The sequence below is a fragment of the Pan troglodytes genome, chromosome 12 (assembly GCF_028858775.2).
Source record: "Pan troglodytes isolate AG18354 chromosome 12, NHGRI_mPanTro3-v2.0_pri, whole genome shotgun sequence".
NCBI lineage: Eukaryota > Metazoa > Chordata > Mammalia > Primates > Hominidae > Pan > Pan troglodytes.
The window spans coordinates 49,774,055-49,796,180 of record NC_072410.2 but is presented as its reverse complement, the minus strand read 5'-3'; the positions used below and the strand labels follow the sequence as shown (position 1 = coordinate 49,796,180).

General features: G+C 55.4%; 1 protein-coding gene across 28 annotated transcripts in view; it reads right to left on the bottom strand.

Moving 5' to 3' along the window:
* Nucleotides 1-22,126, bottom strand: part of SFXN5 (sideroflexin 5) — a 129,485-nt gene that overhangs the window by 9,372 nt on the left and 97,987 nt on the right. For 5 of the 28 annotated variants that reach the window (XM_016948770.4, XM_024354439.3, XM_024354437.3 and 2 more), the window contains exons 11-13: nucleotides 20,192-20,307; nucleotides 17,071-17,156; nucleotides 9,729-9,846 (exon numbers count right to left, since the gene is read on the bottom strand). The exons of 1 other annotated variant lie outside the window; for it this stretch is intronic. In XM_016948770.4, the coding sequence (XP_016804259.1) occupies nucleotides 9,729-9,846; nucleotides 17,071-17,156; nucleotides 20,192-20,307 (320 nt within the window). Of the gene's footprint in view, nucleotides 1-9,728; nucleotides 9,847-14,607; nucleotides 14,822-15,844; nucleotides 15,990-17,070; nucleotides 17,157-20,191; nucleotides 20,308-22,126 lie in introns of those variants that run through there. 22 more of the 28 variants (XM_054678527.2, XM_054678535.2, XM_054678526.2 and 19 more) reach the window with 12 other exon arrangements.

Sequence of the window (22,126 nt, the reverse complement as noted above, 5' to 3'; positions counted from 1 at the left end):
CCAGCTAGAATAGCCAAGCACCTTCCCTTGTGGTGTGGGAAGGGTTAACCTTGAGCTATTTGTCTGTCTCCTGCCTCACTGTGGGTGGGGGGCTAGAGTCAGGAATGCATTTGGGGCCACCTCTGCCTCTACAGCCTGGGAGCACACACACACCTGCAGCCAGGCCAGCAGATAGTTTACATATTTGAACCTGGAGCTAAGGTGCGGAGACATAAACAGGAAACTGGATCCCCTGCCTGTGCCCCATTCTCGGGGGCTTTTACCTACTACAAAGAACTTCCTCCTGCTGGCCTTTCTTCTGATGGCTTTTCTGCCTCCTTTTCAAAGGCATGGGGCTGGGGGGGTGGGGTGTTCGGTGTGACCCTGTGACATAGCTCAAAGCCACCACCTGCTCCTGGGCAGAGGTCTGGGCTTCTGAGGGTCTGCAGAAGGTGGCGACATTGACGCAGGGCCCAAAGCCCAAGCAGGCACCTGGCTGACCCTGTGTGCCTGAGGCCTCTGCCAGGCCTGGGACCGCTTTGTCCACTGGGCACAACATCCCATCCTTTCTCACCAGGGCTGGGCAGGCCCCATGTCCTGTTCCGACACACACACATACAGGCCCCCTCTTTGGGAGAGCTATCTTGAGTGTCTTTGGAGAGCAGAGGCATTAGGCTGGGGCTGGGGAGCAGTTGAGGCCTAAGCCTAGACCCCTGGACCCCTGAGTTAGGCCTCTGGTGCTGGCTCTGGGCTCCCACTACCTTCTCAGTGAAAGAACCCTCAGCTGGACACTCCAGGCCTTCTGGGACTTTTTCCAGCTTCTTCACCCATCAACTGCTGTCCATTTTCTGTACATTCTAAGTATACGCTTTGAGTCCTAAGTCCAGGCTATATCCTGACCCTCTAAGGCTGCCTCCTCCAGGAAGCCTCCCTTGATATTCTTAGACCAAATCCATTGCTGCTGCCTCTGTGTCCCCAGCACATGCTTTTATCTCCATCCCATCCCCAGGCACAGGCTCATTTGCACTCTAAACAGGGGTGACTACAGTAGTCCCCTGCCCCACCCCACTGTGAGCCGCTCCAGGCAGCTCGGTATCCCTGTGCCTTGTGCACGGTAGGTCCTCAGTAACAGCTGAGTTAAGTGACACTGAAGTGCCTCGTGGGCAAGAATCCTGTCTTACACTTTTCCAGCTCCCCTGTGCTATGTGTTCCCAGCAAGTGCTCAGACCACACCCCGCCCCCTACCATTTTGGAGCTTTGCACCATTCCTGGGTGCCCTCTGGTGGACCAATCTCAGAATCATTCTCTGTCCTCTGTCTTCTAAGCTTTGAGGCCTCAGTTTCCCCACATGTATGCTGGGAAGATTTTCTAAGATCTCCTGGTGCCACGATGAGGATTATATCACAAAATGGATAGGATGGCCCTTTGGAGGCTTAGAAAACCTGCGTGATGCTGTGTAAAGAGGACAGGACCCAGGGTCCCCACACTCAGCCCCAGCCCCGCTCACTCAGCTCACAGGGCTGAGCCTTGCTGCAGGCCAGGCATGTTCCACTTTGCATGTATTAATGCCTTTAATGGAAGCTCTGCACAACCAAGCCTTCTCCCTCCCTATCCTGGATTCAGCTAGGTGTCCTGGAAGGTCCTGGAAAAAAGAACTGTGGGGGAAAGGCTGTCAGGCAGCCCCACCGAGGCCTGCCACCCGGGCATGTGTACATGTTCTTGCGTGCACGTGTATGTGTGTGAGCCTGTGTGCACGCGCAGGTTTGGGGTGGGGGTGTGGGGAACAGGCAAAATGACAGGTGGCGTTGGCGTTCCTGGGCTCTGAGCGGCTTTGCCATTCCCATCCATCCCTCCTGGGGGGTCCTGTGGGCAAACTCCAAGAAAGCAGCGGGCGGGGAGGCAGCAGATTTCTGACGGCAAAAATAGCCCACTTTAGAGTTCAGTAGGGACTGATTAAACCAGTAAATGAGAAAAACCCCAAACAAACATCTCCAAGCAAAGTAGGAGATGGATTTGAGACTGGAGGGAAGGAGGCCCCTGCTCTGGGAGACGCTGAATGCTGCTGTAGACTCAGGAGGGATGCAATGTGCCCTAGACATTGTCTCTGGCCTCGCATCAACCCTAGAAGAGTGGGAGAAGCAGGGACCAACAAAGTCAAGGTGAACCCAGATGAGCCACGCTCTGTACTAGGTGTTGATAAAGGGCACCAGTTCTCTGCCACAGGGACACCTTGTGTCATGGAAGGGAGAAAGGTCTACTGTCCTAAGGGGGAAGATGGAACACAGAAAACACACCACCAGAGCCTACACAGGTGAGGTGAGACAGACCTTAGTGGGGAAGATCAGGGAGGACTTCCTGGAGGAGGAGCCATTTCTAGACCAGCTTGAATGTGGACTCACATTCCAGCTTATTCCCAGATCTTCTCCATTCTTGGTTGGGAGTCCAAATACTTTCTCAAAGAAAGATAAGCTGGGGGTACTTTGCTTCTGGTGGCTCACAGCTGTTTAGCCAGGCTGGTTCATCAAAACCACCATTTTCATCAGGGCTGGTAAGAGGGTAGAGACAGTGGAGGTTCTGGTACCCACTGAGGGTACCCACATTTTTGCCCATACAGGGAGGGTATGCCTCTCTGTTTCTTAACCCTGAAAGCTGTAAGTGGGGAGGCAGGAAGGAGTATGGGGTGGCTGAGGTTGGCCTTCCTGCCTCGTCTACCACATGGGTGTGGCCTGTAAGAGCCACCCTCTGAGGCCAGGACGAGACAAGGCTCATAACTGGGGCTGAGGACATGGGGGGAAGGCTTTAGACTTCCTCAGAACATGGCTTCTAATCCCCAGAACCCTCTAGAGCTGAGGTGAGTAGGGGCTCAGCTGAGAGGGAGGGACATGGGGAGTTCCCAGGGCTGACATGGGAGGCTCAGAGCAGGAAGCCCTGGCCCTGGGAGACTCTTAGGCTGTCTTTTCTTCTAGTTGAGGTGCTTGGCAAAAGCTAGAAGGGGCAGGAACAGGTGGTGGGGGTACCGGGGGAGGTCAGTTCTCTGCTGAGGCTTCAGGGAAGGCAGACGGCAGATGCCAACAAACCAACAAGACAGCCAGGAGGGAACAGGCCCACAGGAAACAAGCCTCCTGGCCAGTGAACCTCACTCCTGCCCCCAGGGGCCCCTGCAACAGCTGAGGCAGGGAAGAGACACACGCTCATAGCCGTCAGCCCCTACAAGGGCGCCCCAGGGCCCTCTCCCCTGCCCGCAGCCCCAGCCAGGAAGCACACTACCCAATCTCTCATCCCCACCCCAGCCCCCACAGCTGCAGGGAGGACAAAGGAGCCAGTGAGGGTCTAGGGCCATAAGACACGTTCCCAGGAAGGCTAAGGCCCTGCCCACTTGCCATGCCCAGACCCAGAGGGTGGCTCCCAGAGGGCACACCCTTGCTGCAGGCTGGGCACCTGAGGGGCAGCATGTAACTCAAGTGGACTCACTCAGTCCACTGTCTAGCACCAGGGCCCTGTCTTGAGTTTTCACTTCCCTAATCCTACTGGGAGAAACTTGGTTCTTACAGGAAGAAACTTAGTTCCAACACCTCATCTTCCAGCTGGGGAAACTGAGGTCTTTGAGGTTAAGACCCAAGGTCATATGGAGAGTTGAGGTAGAGGGATGCCAGCCAGAGGGGCAGAGGGCAGGCCTTGGGGCCACGGGACGGCCCCTCCACCCCAACATCACCTAGGGATGGGTTCGAGCTCCTGGCTGCTCCCCGCTCCCCGTACCTCACTCATCCACAGACAAGCCCCACCTTCTGTGGACACATTTCAACCTCACCAAATCAGCTAATTATTGACAGTTGGTGAAGAGGAGATTTCACTTTTTCCTCCTGTTAAACTGCTCCTAATTAGTTCCCTGTCACCACGGCTGGCTCGCCCGCCCGCCGCCCGCCCGTTCACGCAGTAATCCCGCTGCACAGTGCCTCATTAACCTTTTGCTCCTCTCCTGCCGCCTGCCAACAAGATGAAGACAAAAACAGATTGTTGAACAATGGCTCTGGCTTGTACGTGCAGCCCCGTTCCCCAGCCCCCGAGCTCCCAGGGGAAGAGTGAGGAAAAGAGAGGGGACTGCGGTGGGGGAGAGCACGAGAGGAATCAAGGAAGGGAGAAAGAGGCACAAAGAAAGGTTGAAGCAGAAACAGAGGCAGGGATGTGGGGAGGGGCCTTGGCCAAGGTACTGCTTCTTGCTCCAGAGAGACATGAGGTTCATTAAACAGGATTGGAAGTGCTCCCAGGTAGGGAACACCGGCTGTCAGAGTTAGAGGGACATTTGCCACCACCCACTACAGCCTCTTGTGGTAGCCAAGTCTGTGTTCCTGGACACTGGACCCTGCACATCTCCCTCAGGGAACCTGAGGCCCCAGTGTATGTCTGTGTTGCAGTGGGGAGGACACAGAGGACCCCATTTGCCTGGAATCCAGAGCCCCAATCACCAAAGGGCCAGAAAGGCCACCACAATCTGGCCCTACCACAAGGGAGGCACCCAGCACCAGCCCCACCTATAGCAGCCCCGGCAAGCTGCCGCGCAGCCTCTGCTTTAGGTCCATCATGACCTGTGCTGTCACCTGACAGTTCTTGTTTATTGAGTTTTGTCTCCACCACCAGCAGGGAGATTCACTGAGACCACAGGGGTCCTACGTGGCCATCCTGGTAACAAGAAAAATGGGAAAGTGCCCAGGCTCCAGGGGGCAGAGAGCAGATTCTGGGTGTGATGGGCCCATCCATGTTTGGGGACAGGCTGGTGGGGCAGGCCTACAGCAGTAACCTCCAGATCCACCAGATCCACCAGGGCAGACCCTGTACTCCCTGCATGGGCAAGAGGACTGGGGTCCAGAAGGGAGCCCAGGACCTGTTCCCCAGTTCTCACGACAGGAGGTTCCCTGCCCTACCTGTTGGCCCTTTAGCCTCCCTCCAGCCCCTCCACTGCCCAGCCCCTTCCTCAGCTCTGGGTTGGAAAAGACATAAACACTGATTCCAAAAGGTCCCTGTGAAAACGCAGATTTCCTGTGGAGGGGAGGAGGGCTGGGTGAGGGCACTGGGATGTTCCTGCTGATAAATTAGTAGCAAGCAATTTGGAGCCCAGAAGTGGGCCTCCTCTTTCTATAGTGAGGTGTGGGTGGGCTGGGGAGGGTCACAGAATTCTTCTGCCTGGGTACAAAGCCTGCTCCATCGTCAACAACTTTGGATCTTGGACAACGTACTTAACCTTAATGTGCCTCAGTTTCCTCATTGGTAAACAAGGAATATTGGTACCTACCTTGGAGAATTCTCAGGATCCAGGCCCCCATTTCTCCACCACAGTCAGGTAGCCCCCTCTACTCACTGGACTCAGGGACTCCATAGAGGCCATGCCTTCCCGCCTTGGGCTCTGGGCATTCCTTCCCCATCATTGCCCTCTCTCCAAGCCCCCCAACCTCCATCTCACAGTTTCTTTGCTGTTCTCCCACAGTTCCCCATCTTTGAGCTCAATCATCTGAACAAAGAAGAAACTGAATACCATGTTGCCTCCTAGACTGCCATGTCTAGCTATGCCACCTAAGTCTCCTCCACTCCTAGTCCTCTCTGCACTCACCCACTCTGGAGACAGCCCCTCCTCTTTGAATCGCCCAAGTCCTCAGCTTCCATGAAGTTAGTTACTCCATCTGGGTTCTCCCTGTGCCCTTGGCTGCTTCTTCCCCTTCTTGATGGTTTTTCTTCCTCCTATAGTGGACCACATCCCCTTTCTCAGCTTCAACTCCCCCCCATACACTGAAGGTTCCGTATCTCCAGCCAAACTCTCTCCCCAGAGCCATCTGACTGTCTAGGAATCATCTCTTGATGTTCAATGTTTTAGACTTAAGGGGCATTAGGAAGACTTAATACAGTAAGGTACACCGAGCTCCCAGCATGCTGCCTGGTCCAATAGATATCTGGCAAATGGTAGCCATTATTATTATTTGCAGTTTGACCCTCAGTACCATTTTAATAAGCAGAACTACTAATTTGAAAAGAGCAGATAAAACTCTCCCCCAGGAACTGAAGGAAGGATTGAAGTCCTTGCCTCAATCTCTGGGGTTAGTGAGTTGGAAACTCCACAACAATCACTGCAGGCCAGCCATTCTAGGAACTAGTTCCTAAATTCTACCTCCGAGTCCCCTGATTAGTTAATTGGTGTTCCAGTGATTACTTCTGTTGACAACCTTGGTGGCTTTTGGCAAGGCTGGGTCAGCCCAAGCAAGTCCAGACTTATTGTGGCAAATCCCACTGGCTTCTGGGATGTGAGACATGATCCCTGTATGGCAGAAGAAGCACCTTGTTAGGGAGAATTAATTGGGAGAGTGAATGCGTAAACAAGGCCCTCTCGGCAAGTTGGCTGAAGGCTTTGGTGCCATGGGTCCCAAACAGGGCTCAAAACACCCCATAATGCCCAGGCTAGCCTGCATCTTGTTGGGATCCACATAGCTGAGGAGGGAGCTCTGAAAATCATGCCTGTACCCTCCCTTCCCAGAGGACAAAGACTTAACATGCAATGACTATCTTCTTCCCAATCTAGAGAAAGAGGCTTGGATTGCAATAAGAGGGACTTTGGTTAAATATGCAGAAGAACTAACTCCCATGTCTATTTGAAGTAGGCATGTGGGGAGAGAGGAGCCTGGGCTTTGACCTGCAGCAGCTGTGAGACCAGGGTGGCTCACTTTCCATCACTGCTTTGCAGCCAGAGCTGGAGGCCTGGGTGGGTGAATGGTAGCCATCTCCCCATTATATGCCCCAGAGGAACACCTGCCAAAGACCTACAGCTCTTCTAGACCGTTTCCTACCACCCACCACAGTGCAGCCCCCAGCTCCCTCTTCTCCTGGCTGTCCCAAGGTAGGTAAGGTGGTTGACTAGGGAGAGAAACTCAGCCACAGGAAACGATCAGGTGTAGCACTTCCTAGGGGCCTGGACTTGGAGTGTGGACCTCTGGTGTTTCCTCTCCTATCAGCACCTGACTTCTGCAACCTTGGGCTGGTCCCATGGCTTTTCTGGGCCACCATTTCCCCAGCAAAGTCAGTAGCAAGGTAAACTGGATGACCTTGAAAATCCTTCTAACTGGGAGGGTCTCTGATTCTGCATCAGTATTTTCTTTGCCCTGGGTCCCTTCTCTGTGCAGGCAGGTGGAGTTATGACAGCTACTAGAAGCACAGAGGTACCTATAAACACATGGGTGACTCTGGCCCTGGCCTAGGACCCTGGGCTCAGGCTGACTGCACAGACAGATGCAATGGCTTCAGGGAGTGCTGGGCTGGGACAGGGATGTCAGAGACCACTGAGAAATACCCACCCTTCCCTCTTCAGGGCTCCTAGACAACCCAGAGCCCATGGCTCCATTTGGAGTCCCAGGCTGCAGGTTTCCCAGGGTGAGAGGTGGGGGAAGGAGCATCCCAGCACCCATGACAAGGCTGGCCGCTGTGGGCATGAGATGAGGTCCTGCTGGCTCTAATCTTGGTGCGCGTTGAATGGTGTCCCCCAAGACGGGAGCCCCACTCCCGCAGAGTCTCCTCCTCAAACTCTGGGGCTCTGGAAGGAAGCCACCCCACTTCTCACCTTCCAGGGCCTAAGGCGGGTCACCCCCTCCTCCTGCTCTAAGAGCCTGGGTCTCCAGCCCTTGCAGCCCCAACAGCCCCGGCCTCTTGTTTTCACTTCCCCGACTTGTCTCCAGGAGCCCTCACCTCTCCTCCACCTCTCTTGGGGTCCTGCCTGAAGCAGGTCCATGGTGAAATCACAGATTCAGAAGCGCCGCTTTCTGGCCACAGCCCTCGCCTTCTTGTGAGCTCAATGCAGACACCTCCTGGGCCCTCTTGGGTCTGCGCCTTCCCCTCAGCTTAGCTCCCACCTTCACTCCAACCCAGCGTGGATCCCGTGGTCCTCTGCTCCTCCGTGCTATCACCCATCTCTCAGCCCCCCTCACCCCCAACCTGACAAAACCCCAGAAGAAAGGATCTGTGGCCCTCCCTGTACTGGCCCATAGCACCTGCTGGTGAACAGGCCCGGCTGCACCCCCAGACCACGTGCTGCTCAGCCTCCTCACCTCTCATTCTCCCCTGGATGTCTCACCCCTTCTCTGTGTCCTCAGACCTCTGACTTCCTGCCCCTTCCCCACCCTACTCTCTCCTGTCTGCTCAGTCACAAGAACACAGGAGCCACTGGAACAACTTCTTCAATTTTCCTACCCCTGAACCCTACCCCCAGCAGCATTTTCCTCCCACCCCACTCCTCTTCCACCTACTGAAGTGGGGAGGGGTCTCCCCGTGCCAAGGCTGATCCCGTCTGTGCTCTGGTCCCCCCTCCTCTTCATGGACTTTCCCAAAATCGTCCTGTCAGCGTCCTCGACATCTCTCCTGGTGCCTTCTCTACTGCATTTACGCAAGCCCCTGTCTCTCCCATTTAAAACAAGGACAAATACATAAATAAAAGCCCCTCCTGATCCCACATCTTGTTGCGGCTGTGGACCTGTCTTTCTCATTCTTTCCCCTCACCTGTCACCTGGATCCCTTCTCTGGGGACAGGGTTTGGCTACGTTGCCTGAGACACTAATGGATACTCTGTAATCTCATGGAGTGTGACCTCTCAGGAGGGTCTGACCCTGTGGATGCCCCCCCACCACCCTGATCACACATGGCCCGGATCTGCCCTCACCACCCTGGCTGCTTGTCTTTGGACCCCGCCAGGGTGGAGGCCTCACCCACCACCCTCGATTCCAGCACTGTTGTCATGCTGGTAGGCTCTACTTCTATCCCTCCAGCCCAGGCGTCTCTCCTCATTCCAGACCCAGAGCCAACATCCCACAGGCTCCTCAACCCCGCGTGTCCATCCAACTGACCCACTGCCCTCCCTCGAACCTGCCCCCGCCTGGCTCCATCTCATTAAGCACCTACATCTGCCTGGTTGTTCAAAACCAGAAAGCCAGCGCACATCCTCTGGCTCCCGTTCCCTCCCACCACATACAGCTCTTCATCGAATCCCGAAGAAGCCGCCTCCTGACTCCCTCTTTAGGGACCCACTTCTCTCCATGCCCACTGCCAACAGCCTGGTCCAAGCCGCCATCACCGCTCACTGGATGCCCGCCACAGGCTCCTGATGGTTCCTTCTCTGGAACTCTAACCCAGCCCCACGCGGCAGCACAGGGGCCGCTCAGAATCAGGCATCTGTGGTCTGCCCTGCACAGCCCTTAGGAGGACATTCACCCTCTCTGTTCTGGCTTCCAAGTTCCCAACACCACCCAGCCCAGCCCCTCATTCCCAGGCCACATCACCTTGCTGCACTCCCTGGTTGCGCTGCAGACTTTGGTCAGCTCTTGGACATGGCGTGTGCTGCCTCACCTCTCAGAACCTTCACACCAGGTGTCCGCGGACCTCACATCTCCCCCCGCCACCCCTTTTCATCTGGCCAACTCCAGCCACGCTCCCAGTCCCAGTGAAATGTCACTTCCCTCTAGGCTCAGTTTGGTCTGCTGTCTCCTTCCACACCCAGTGGAGCTTCTCCCACCCTAACGCTCCTGGCTCCTCATCTGCTGGCCTCTGTTTAATCACCCTGTTGACTGCGTGACCCTCACTCTGAGGGCCAGAGCCTGGGCCAGCCTCATTCACGGTTCTAGCCCCAGCGCCTAGCATGGCGCTAAGGAGTCGGCACGGTATGAGTATTTGTTCAGAAATCACCAAACAGCACCCCCTGCCCTGCCCTTGAGCCCCTCCCCACTGACCTCTGACATTTGCGGGAAGAGGCTGATGGCCAGCGGCAGGGCCAGGCCGAAGGCTGCCAGGCACACGAGGCTTTGCACAGGGAGGAGCAGCCGGGGGCGTGCCTGCAGGAGAGCCGTCCTGTGAGGGAGAGAGGAGGGAGCCCCATGAGACCCGAAGGTGGGGTGGGCTGGCTGCCAGCCACAATGCTGGGTCCCACTCTGTCTCTGGGCCCAGGAAGCGTGGTTCCGGGGCAGTGCCAGTGTGCAGCTAAACAGATATAGCAGAGTTCTGTCTTTGGGACCTTTTCCCGATAGGTACCCTTATCCCAGCGGGTATAGACCCCTATCCCAATGTCTTGAAGGACGTTGCTGGCTGAAACCTCAATTACTCAGGTCACGAATGAGTACTTTCGGGGCACCCACCCGCCACGCGTCCAGCCCCGTGCCAAGAAGGCCCTATGTGGGAGAGCCACTCGAAGAGACTGTCGGCCCCTGTTCCTGGGGAGACACACAGGAACGTAAGATCGCTCTTGAGGGCAGCATGTAATTAAACAGCAAAGAAACCAGAGTAGGTGCCAAGTTCAGGGGAGATGACAAAGCACATACATATGGGCACACGCCAGCCAGGAGGGGGTGATCCTCCTCTATGTGTGAGAACAGAAGACACCCCACTGGCCACCTTGTCAATTTCAACCCAAGGGCAACAGAGGGTGCAATGACTCGTCCAAGGCCAAGTCTGCAGGAGGCTGTCAGAGCTGCTGCCTGGACCCCTGGCTCCCTGAGGGTGCTGTCACCCCAGCTGGTCCCCTGTGCCAGCTTCATCACCAACACAACACAGCTGGCACCCTCTTCCCATGGCTGGCTTCGGAGCTGGTTTCCTGGGCAGGGGAGGGGGCATGATAAACCTCCCTCTGGGGCCCAGGCTCCCCAGACAGCGTGGGGACATACCAGCTAGCCAATGTGCCTGCACTGTGTTCATTGGAGCTTCCTGTTTTGCTCAATACAGCAGGCCCTTCAGCGGGGACCACAGCATTCCACCTGGGGAGGCCTGGGATGACTAGACTATTTGCCAGGGGGTGTTGGGCAGGCACTAAATCTGACCTCAGTAACTGTTAGCCTCCAAGTGACAGGCTCCTGGTGTGAAGGGGAAATAATCCAGGCTCTTATCTGCCGCCCCCAGCAGGGCTGACCATGCCACAGGCAGGTAAGGGGCCCTCTAGGGGCAGAGCCCCAATGTGGCGGGCAGTAAACCTCATATACTGTCACCTCTTGAGACAAGAATCCCAACAGCAACTGGCCCTGAGAAGACAGCAAAATTGGGAGTAGTTTTCAAAAGTTAAAGTGCATCAGCTGGCCTGGGCAACTGGTTAAAAATGCAAATGCCCAAGGGTTGCTTACAACCATGAAAGCCTGATTCAGTGGGCACTGGACCTGGAAATGTGCATTTTAACCCTCCATGAGTCTAAAATGGTGATCCCAGACCACACTTCTGATAAACCCTGGCCCTGGATGTTCCTGCTCAGGTATTAATAAAGATCCCATTACTTGCAAATCCTATGCAAGTAAAAGGGTGAGCCCTGGCCTGGCACACAGTAAGTGCTCAGAAATTATGTGTCATTATTGCTGTTGTTATTGCTCATGTTACCTGCGGGAAGGTAGGATCCTGGTAGCCCACCTGTCTTCCAGCCCTTCCCACAGGCCCAGACCGCAAGGTTTGTCCAGCTGCTAAATCTGGCCTGAATTAAGCTATTGGAAAGGGGAGTTTCCACAGGATTGAGCAGTAGGACCAAGGTGCCTAAATCAAGCCCAAACCCCTCTGATCCTCCAATCCCCATCCAGCACCCCCACCCTCTCTCTCTACTCCATGCTAGCCCATGCCCGCCTGGGCTTCCTTAGGGGTCATGGAGGGGCTGGGAGTAAGGCTGAGAGGGCCCTGAGATGAACTTCTCAAGCAAGATAAGGAGGGGCGGGGGATACAAGGCTCATTCTCCAAGCTTCATACAGAGTCTGGAGCCCCTGCTTGGAGGAGGCTGTGGAAGGATGGGGCTGCCCTCCTGTTCCAGTGGCAGTGACTAGAGGGTGTGGAGTCCCTGGAAGCACAGCCCCGAGGGTCCCTGCCCACAGCCCTGAGAGCAGTGAAGGGTGAGAAAAAGAGAGACGCTACCCCCGGCAGGTGAAGATCAGGCCATGGGCTCAGTCCTTGGGACCTGCTGGTGGGGACACTAGACAGACCCCCTTTCTGTGGGGCTGTGACCAAGGCTCCTCTCTCAGGGTGGCTGGCTGAAGTACTCAGTGGGAAAGAGGTCCAAGAAGTCCGAGGCCTGGGCTCCCAGCTCAGGAAGGAGTCAGGCCTGAGGCTGAAACAGGAGCCTCGGAAGCCCCAGCCCAGAGCAGGCCTGAGAGCGAACACAGTAGGACGAGGGGAAGGGAGGGGGGAGGAAATGGCAAGGAGGGATGGGAAAGGCAGCTGGGGGAGTTAAAATATGCAGATGGAGAGATGTGCGAATGCCTGGGAGAAAGGAAAGACCTGGAGCCCAGGGAGTAAAGGAAGCTGGGGGAGCGGACTCAGGGCTGTGGCCTGGGCGCAGAGCCAACTCAGACCCAGCCTGGTCTCCCTGCTGGCCCTTCATTCCAGTGCCAGGGAGGCTGGGCTGGGGCTGAGCCAGCTAGAGCACTCCTGATCCAGCACAGGAACCTGTGATCCCACCCCTGGGCCTAGCTTCCTCCTCAGCATGGTTGGTGCTGCAGGGAGGGTGTCAAGTGTGAACCCCTGGAGCACTCAGGGGAGCTGGAGGGTGGTGGAGAGGGAAGGATGGCACCCAGTGGACTGCACCCCCCAGAGGCAGCCCAGTGCTCTGGACTGGGGATGGACGCTCCTCTGCTTCTGACTTGAGATTCTTTTCCTTTCCGTCTCAGAGTCAAGGCCAACTGAGCATGCTGAGCTCCCACCTTTCTCTTCCCAGTAGGAAGCCCAGGGACCTTGGCTCTGAAAGTATCAACCGAGGCCAGAGGCAAAGCAAGGCAGGTCCCAGCCACGGCCGCCACACAACAGCTTGTCCCCCTCATTGCTGTGCATTCCTTCAGCACTTGGAGCGCAGTTTTAGTTTGCACTCCATTAATTTGCACATAGGCTGCTTTGTAAGTGTTCTTTTGTCTTTTTTCCTTGGCTGTCCTGACTCCCTCACCCAACAGGGGCTCCCCAAGGGTGGGGGCTGCCTTCCTTGTCAGCCTCCTCAGTGGAAGCCCTGCACTAGTGCCCCTGCACCCAAAGGCTATGGGGTGCGTGGCACGGACCCTGCAAAGAGCAAAAGAGCTGCTGGATGGTGCAAAATGCAAAGCCCCAACAAACAAGGTGATGAAGGGGCAGTGTCCTCATTTTCCAGGTGGGAAATTGAGGCTGAGGGAGGCTCCACAGCCACATCAGACTGGCAGAAAGAGGTGGAGCAGGAACCTAGATTTTGTTTTCCTACCAGAGCCTCAGCTCACTCTGCTACACTGCCCTGCCTCCCTACCACACAGTCCTGCACTTCCAGAGTACATGTGAGATTAGCAAGCCTTCAAGGCACAAACTGGGTCTTATTCATCTTCATCTTCCTGGGGGAACCTGGGCTGAACTTTTCTTTTCCCCAGGGACCCTCCAAAGAACTTCAGGGAAGGACCAATGAAACATGAGGCTGCCAGGAGCACCAAACTCTGACCTCTCATCACCTTATCAGAGGGGCTCCTTTGGAGCCTGAGATGTGAGAGTATGTGGCACCCAGACACTAGGCAGGTCCCAGGCTGGACAGGTTCAGTCCCAGAATAATCAACCCACTTGCCATGGATACGGAAGGGGGGAAGGGAAGGGCACGGTCTCTGGCTAGGGCTCCACCCCCAGGCCTGTGCCCACGGACCTAAGTGAGGACAGGCATTTTTGTTTTCCTGCCCAAATGTTGCATTCCCCAAGACCACCCTGGCCTGCCACACCCCCTGATCCTGTACCTAAAAATCCCTGAGACCCTAGCAGGCAAACACACAGGCAGCTGGACATCCAGAGGAGCACATCAGTGGAGGAACACACAAGCGGCTGGACAGCAAGAGGACGTTGAGGGGAGCACGCTGGCGGAAGGGCACATTGACAGACGCCGGCAGGCCACCCTCGGGCAGAATGATGCGGAGTTTGGCTGGGGCAGTCGGAGGAGAGCCTGGGCCACCAAGCAGCCCGACTCCAGGGGAAAACCAATCTCCCTTCTGGCTCCCCTATCTGCTGAGAGCTACTTCCACTCAATGAAACCTTGCACTCATTCTCCAAGCCCACATGTGATCCGATTCTTCCAGTACACCAAGGCAAGAACCCCGGGATACAGAAAGCCCTCTGTCCTCGCGATAAGGCAGGGGTCTAACTGAGCTGACTAATACAAGCCACTTATGGATGGCTAAACTAAAAAAGTACCCTGTAACATACACCCACTGGGGCATCAGCTATAAACATTCACCCCTAGACACTGCCGTGGGGTCGGAGCCCCACAGCCTGCCCATCTGTATGCTCCCCTAGAGGTTTGAGCGGCAGGGCCCGGAAGAAGCAAGCCACATCCCCACTGCACTCCCTTTGAGGGGGACAAGGAAACTTTTCCTGTTTCCCCATGACTCCCAAAGCCAAGTTTAAGCCCCCAAGTTAATGGGACACTAACCATCATTCCACTTTCTGCAAACATCTCTGCCAACTGGGAAGGCATCGCAGAGCATGTTTTTCCCCAGCAAATTCTTGCAGGACAGGTCCCTGGATGAGCATGGCTGACCCAGCTTCACACCCCGCCCCCCGCCTTCTTGTAGTTCTCAGGATAGCTGTAGGATGTGTTGGGAATGCAACATCTTGAGATAAGGAGGGCCTGTCTGAGACAGCCTGGGCTCATGTTCCTACCTCTTCTGGAACAGGATGTCCTGCAACACTTTAGCACAGTAAGCTGATGTCCCCCAGGGTGGAAACCCCAGGGTGGAGCGCTCCCAGGCTCCCTCAGTTGCAGTGTGATGTGGTACGTGGGTGGACGAGACTCCATCCTCCCTGGGCAGCTTTCTCGAGCCGTGGGGCACCAGCTTGCCTTGAGTGGTAGGCGTCCATTGTCCCCGAGGCCTATCTGTGAGTAATAAAGTTGCTTCGCTTGACTTGTGCGAGTGTTCTACCTCACTGGACTTGTGGTGCAAGTAACAGAGTAAGCACTGCTCACTGAACCAGCTTCAGAATTCCAAGGTTCAAGACTCAGCAATCTCAAGGACAGAACCACCTTCCTCACCTGCCCCGCTTGCTCCCTGTGTGTACTTGCAGTCACTGGTATTCAGGGACAACCTCAGTTCACAAAGGGGCTAGGTATACGAGAGTCAGGGGCACAAAAGAGCCTGCCCTGTTTATTTTTGTCTGTTGCAAACTTCCATACCATACGAATTTTCTTAATCCCAGTGCTCACCATGCCATGCCCATGCTCAGGTACCCCCAGAGCCTCCGCCCTCTTCTAGGGTGAGAGAGGGCTCACCTCAGCTGGGCACACAGGACCCCTCATCAGCTGGACCCATGAGCGCACTTCACTTTGGCCAGGCTGGACACCTCAGTGTCTATACCACAGGCCTGCACCCTGCCCAGAAAGCCCGTCTTTCCACAAAAATTCTATCCTGCTCTCTGGGTCGGCCGCAGCCCCTCTCTGGGGACCAGCCCTTCTTGCTGCCAGGCCCACAGTGCTTCCTCTTCTCAAGGTCACCTTGGCCAAGTTCACACACTGCCTGCTCTCACCTGCAGCTGACCTGGGTACAGGTCTTGCCCACCACCCTTATAAACACACAGGCTTCCTGAGATCAGACCCCAAATCTACTCTTCCCATTTCCACACAGGGCAGGACTCAAACACAGGCTGATTGAGGGTTATGACCTGAATATGCAAGAGGCAGCCAGTGTAGCTTGAAGAGACTAAGCTTTGCAGCCGCACTCCTGAGCCACCGCTGGCTCTGCTATTTCCTAGTACATGACCGTAAGTGGATGACATAGCCTGTCTTTGCCTTCCTCTCCTCAGCTGTAGAATGAGGATATTATACTTACCTTATTATGCTGTCCTGAAGGTGAAATGAGAGAATGCATTCACTCACTCATTCATCCTTTCAACAAACACTTACTGAGCATCTATTGTGTGGCAGGAACTGTGCTAGATGCTGGGCAGGGCAGTGAACAAAAGGATGGACGTGCCTCATGGAGATGACATTCTAGTAGAGCAGACAGAAAATACACAACTAGAGGAACAATCTCAGATATGGATAAGGGCTGTAAGAAAAATAAAGGACTTCAAGGGAGAGGAAATAATAAGAAATGGTGAATTCTGATGGGGTGGTCAGGGAGGGCCTCTTTGAGGAGGTGGCATTCGGGCAGAGGCCTGACTGAGAGAGGACTGGGATATACAAGTGCTTAATAAATGTCACTTGTTATTATAATTCATACTGTGGGAATAAGAAAGTCCCCAAAGAGGGAAGAATCCTTTGCCCCAGAACCCCAGATGGAGTACCCCCATCCCTGTCCTTATACCACACGCCCCCAATTCCAGCTGCTGTCTTGAGGTGTCCCCATAGGGTAGGGTCTCCTCACTGTCAACTGACAAGCCAGGGGTCTGTACCTCCAGGCCCCCTCCACCTACGGGACCCTCCCCTGCCCCCTGCCTTCTCCCAGGGCCCGCCCTCTCTGCGCAGCCTTTCCTTCCAGCGGAGTTTCAGTCCGCCCCTTCAGTTTCGCACTCATTCATTAATAGAATCACTCCACTACTGTTACTATGCTCCCTCATTTCTTCACAGTCATGACAGATATGAGTGCTTAGAACATCCCTCTGAGGGAGGCAGGAGGCTATTACTATTTGTATTTTACAAGCAGAGAAACTGAGGCTCAGTAAGGTGGTGATTTGCCCCACAGCAGATGCCTACCCAAATCTAGTCTTCCTACCTGAATCCTCAGACTCTGCCTTCACAAATGGTGCTGTACATACTATTCACTGAGAGCATGTGAGCACACATGAAAACACACACACACACACACACACACACACACACACACACACACACACACACACACACACCAGAACTGCCAGCTCCTCAGGGGAGGGCCAGCGCTGTTATCCTGGTATCCCTCGTGGCACCTAGCCCAGGGTCCTGCATAGTAAAAGTCCAAGAATTCTCACAGAGTGATTCTGTGGCACTACCTGGAAAGTCCAAGATGGAGCAAGACACCTTCCACCCTCTACACAAACTGGGGCGGGCTTCCTGCCACCCCCTCATCGCTTGCCTGGGCCAGCCGGTTCCCCCTCCCTCTCCCCCTCCTCCCCCACAGTGGCCTCTCCATCCTGGCTGCCCCAACTCACTTCTCCAGCATGGACATGACGATCGGGGGTAGCACCAGGATGGGCATGGGCAGGACCACTCGCGTCAGCGCCGTCTCCAGCAGGGCCTGAGGGGCAGGCAGAGGCTGTGTGAGAGGGGCCTGACAGCTGGTGACAGGACAGCACACCACCCAGAGCCCTAGGTGTGTGCCACCACAACGCATGTGTGTCTGAATGGCCTTATTCATGGGATTTCTCAGGAAGCTGCATTCCAAACAACAAAAAAAGCCACTGGTCTCCTTTTTCCTTCCTACCTTCCTCCTTCCCTCCCTCCCTCTTTCTTTCCTTCCTTTTTTCTTTCCTCTCTCTTTCTTTCTTTCCTCTCTCTCTCTTTCTTTCTTTCTTTTTTTTGAGACAGAGTCTTGCTCTGTCCCCCAGGCTGGAGTGCAGTGGTGTGATCTCAGCTCACTTCAACCTCCGCCTCCCAGGTTCAAATGATTCTCCTGTCTCAGCCTCCCGAGTAGCTGGGATTACAGGTGCGCACCACCATACCTGGCTCATTTTTGTATTTTTAGTAGGGATGGGATGGGGTTTCGCCATGTTGGCCAGGCTGGTCTCGAACTCCTGACCTCAGGTGATCCGCCCACCTCAGCATCCCAAAGTACTGGGATTACAGGTGTGAACCACCGTGCCTGGCTTCCAGTGTTCTTCTTACCACACACATTTGAGAAGAGCAGATTCCCATCACCTGCCACACGTGGGGAACACTCAGGCAGCCCCAGGAAGGGGCAGTGCTCAGGGAGGTGGCTGACTACCTCGGGGGTGGTGGGCACAACCTCCCATACTCAGTGTGCACAGGGGCTGGGGAGCAGCTCTAAAAGCAAGGCCAGCATAGTCAGCTAGGGCCTGTTGAGCCAGTGGGGCTCATGGAGCCAAAGGAGGACCGAGCTTCTGGAATTTACTTTTTTTTGTTGTTGGTGTTTTTTTGTTTGTTTGTTTTTTAGATGGAGGTCTTGCTCTGTTGCCCAGGCTGGAGTGCAGTGGCATGATCTCATCTCACTGCAACCTCCACCTCCTGGGTTCAAGCAATTCTCCAGCCTCAGCCTCCCGAGTAGCTGGGATTACAGGCGTGCCCCACCACACCCAGCTAATTTTTGCATTTTTTAGTAGAGATAGGGTTTTGCCATGTTGGCCAGGCTGGTCTTAAACTCCTGACGTCAGGTGATCCACCCCCCTCAGCCTCCAAAATGCTGGGATTACAGGTGTGAGACACCGTGCCCGGCCTACTTTTTTTTTTTTTTTTTTTTAAACATCTCTTAAAGACAAAGATTTGCAAGATCTTGTGTCTCTTGGCTCTGGATGAGTCTTTCTCAGTGATAAGAAGTTGGTTCTGTAAGGGAAGCATGCTTCAGCTGGGAGTCTGCAGGTTTTCCCTCGGGGTCTGCTTGGGGCCTTGCTCCAGGGCCTCCCAAGGGATTCCTGGGGTGGGAGTGTCCTTGCCAGAACACAGCTCAGTGGCAATTCTGAGCTCCGACAGCCACTGTGGTAAATTCCTTTAGCCCCACGAGCTTCAGCCCTCAGAGGAGGCTCCAGGAGCAGCTCACAGCCCACAGATGCCTGGAGTCCTTCCCCGGACAGCAAAGACCTAAGCAAGCCAGGCTGAAGGAAGCCAGGGGCCACTTGGGTTTCCTTGCTGTGTGACACTGACAGGAGTTATCATGGCATGGCTGTCCTCCCTCAGGGGGGCTGGGGAAAAGAACAGGGCTGGAATGGGAGGTTGGGGACAGGTAGGAAACTGAGACTAAATCCCCTCTCATGATGGGCTCAGGGCTGAACATTTCTCCCAGGAACCTGGGCTCTTCATGGTCAGCCTCAGGAAGGCCTGGGAGAGGCCCCTCCAGTCTCCGGAACAGGTATGGGAATGACAGGAGGGTCCAGTGCCAGTGCAGGGAGCAGAGGATGCAATGTCGGCATGACACCCCCAGCCCCTTGCCCTAAAAACCTTGGAGGGGCACTGACTTGGAGAGAGCTCTTCCCAGACTAAAGTCTGATTGAGAAGACCTCATGACTGGGGTAAGGCTTGGGGGCCCTGGTGGGAGCTGATAAGGACAGTGGCTGGAGCAGGGATGCATGCTCCACTACTTCACGGCTCCCCCCCAGCACCCATCCTACCCCATGCCCAGCACAGAGGCCAGAGCCCAGGGGGCAGCAAGACGAGCCACTAACCACCATCAGGACAAAGGCTGGGAAAGCAGAGGGAGATGTACACATGGACTCATGGACTGCGTTTTTTTTTTTTGAGACGGAGTTTCGCTGTTTCACCCAGGCTGGAGTGCAGTGATGTGATCTCGGCTCACTGCAACTTCTACCCCCCGGGTTCAAGCAATTCTCCTGCCTATGCCTCCTGAGTAGCTGGGATTTTAGGTGCCCGCCACCACGCCTGGCTAATTTTTGCATTTTTAGTAGAGACAGGGTTTTGCCATGTTGGCCAGGCTGGTCTCGAACTCCTGACCTCAGGCGATCCACCCACTTTGGCCTCCCAAAGTGCTAGAATTACAGGCGTGAGCTACTGTGACCAGCCTGTGTTTTCATTTTTTAAACTGCAATTGCTAGAGTGGCTGAGCCTATGAAACCAGTGGCGAAAGAAGGTCTTGTAACAAAATATTCTCCAAACCTCTGCAAGCCTCAAATCCCTTGACCTCACGGCACTCACTCCCTGGTGAGCTCTCACCTGCAGAAGTGCCTATTAACCCAGAACCACAAACCACTGGCCTTCCAGGCTTCCTCGGCTTACCCAAGAGGATGTGAAGGCCCGGGAGATAGGGCCCTGGGCAGAGGCAAGGGGAAGAGAGCTCTGAGGGAGTCTCCTCTGCCCTCACCAATTAACACCTCCTCTGGGTGAGACAAGCAAGAAGCTGGGTCCTGAGGGGCTGCAACAAGAGACAGGGACTTTTCACAGCAGTGAGACCATGTCCAGCGGAACAGGCGGGAGGCCAGAGGCCCAGACTCATGCAGATTGGAGGTGGGGGTGGGGTGAGGAGGAGACATCAAGATGCCAAAATAAGGGTACCCTGGATAGAAGCCTGTGGAAGACACACGCTAAAGGAAAACCACTCCCCTCCCTGTTGCTGGCCTCCCCAACCCTGCGAACCCCCAGACCCACGTGTCGGGCTGCAATCTTGGAGGAGCCCACGAGGTTGCCATCGCTGTCCAGGACATCAATCCCTTCCTCCAGCTCCCCGTACCGCATCAGGACCACATTGCAGATATTGGCACTGGCTGCAGAGAGAGGGGATGCAGAGAGCAGGATGAGGAGGAAGATGGCATTCCACCTGGAGGGAGGTCACTACACTCCTTCCTATTCAAGCCTTGGGGTTCTGTGTTCAAATGCATGGGCAAAGGTTAGGGAAGGGGTGGTTCTGTTGTCCATCTGCCTATCAGCCTGGTGAGGGATCTGGGGGCCCTTGGGAACCTGGTAAGCGAAAGTGGAAAAGAACAGGTATCAGGGAGGACACCCGTTCTGGCCTCAGAGAGCGGCCACTTACCGAGGGGCTGCTTTCCTCTCCTCCAGGGCAAGCCCACTAGGCAGGCAAAGTGGGTGTCCATCTGGGAGGGCTGTCTGACCTGAAGTCGCATCCCCCCTGACCCCGAGGCCTGATGTTCCACCATCACTGGGGCCCTTGCGCTGCCCTATCCTCTTAAACTGTCGGTCCCACATCCAGCCCCTCCTGTCTCTGAGCAAATCAAGTTCCCAGAAATTTGCCTCCCTGACAGCAGGTGCCAGAGAGGCAGAAACCTCAGTGTTCACCCAGCACCACCCCCTCATCATATGGATGGAAGACTGAGGCTCAGAGAAGAGGAGTGACTTATTGAGGTCACACAGCAGAGTGGGACAGAGCAGAAAGGCTACAGTACCTCTGCCTCTGAATACTCAGGGGGCAAGAGGGTTGGGGCAGGAGCAGCGGGCTGAGTTAAAGGCAGACCTTGTCCATTCTTGCTTCCTATGGCTGAGTGCCTGCCTTTGGCTAGGCCCCTCTGCCATCTGAGATCTTGGGAACCTGGGCTAAGGGGAGGGTTCCCGGCTCCTTAGTGAAGCACTGGTTGTTGAAGTCTGGGGCCACCCATTAGCTGGCAACTAGCTCAGGGATCCTCTTTCTGCTCCCCCATCCTGGGACTCACATGACTGGGCCAGGCCCCATGGCCCAGTGCAGTGTGGGTGTTGACCCCGCCTGAACTCTCCCAGCCCCGCTGCAGGATGGAAGTGGGGGGACCTGGGAGGGGTGGGCAGGTGGGGAGTGGGGGGTGACAAATGCGGAGTCTGCCTGCTTCACTCCTCCCCCCAAAGCGCCTTGCTGTGTTTAAAGTTTTAATTTTTGCTAATTAATGTCAATTAATTTTGTATAATGAGTGTTTAATTTTGGGGAGTGTGTGAGCCTGGGAGCGACTGCAGTTCTGGGCTGTGAACGCTGATTAGCATCAACACCTGCTGCTTCCCCCTCCTTCCAGTGGGGGGGGCCACCAGGGTTTGGGGAGCTGGAGGGTGGCGGGGCCTAGTGGGCAGGCGGAGTGGGAGGGAGACCACAGATGCTCCTGGGGCCTGAGCCAACGAGTGGTCCAAGGTGCTCACAGCTGGGGCACAGGGTTCTGTGGGTGAGGTGTGGCTTGAGACCCCTGGGGCCTCAGTCGCCTGTTTCATTAAAATGGGGAGGTGGAATAAACAGGGGAAGACCGAGAGACTCTGCAGTCTTTGGAGAAGAAAAGCAGGAGGCCAAATACAGTTCTAAAATGTATTTAGAGCACACACGCCATCTTCGAGCATCTCTCCTGCTTCCACCGACGCTCAGTGCAGTGGAAACCATGGGCAGTCCCTCTGTGTCCCGGGCTCTCCTGCCCCACAACAGGCATGCTCACCTGCCCTAAACAGCCGCTCTCTGCCAGGAGCGGTTCTGTGGGGCATTTGGCCATGTTTGAGGGCATTTTCAGTGATTGTGATCTAGGGGTCAGGGGTTGCTGCAGGCATCTGGTGGACAGAGGCCAGAGGTGCTGCTAAACATCTCGCAAGGCACAGGACAGTCCCCCCACCAAAGGATCATCTGGC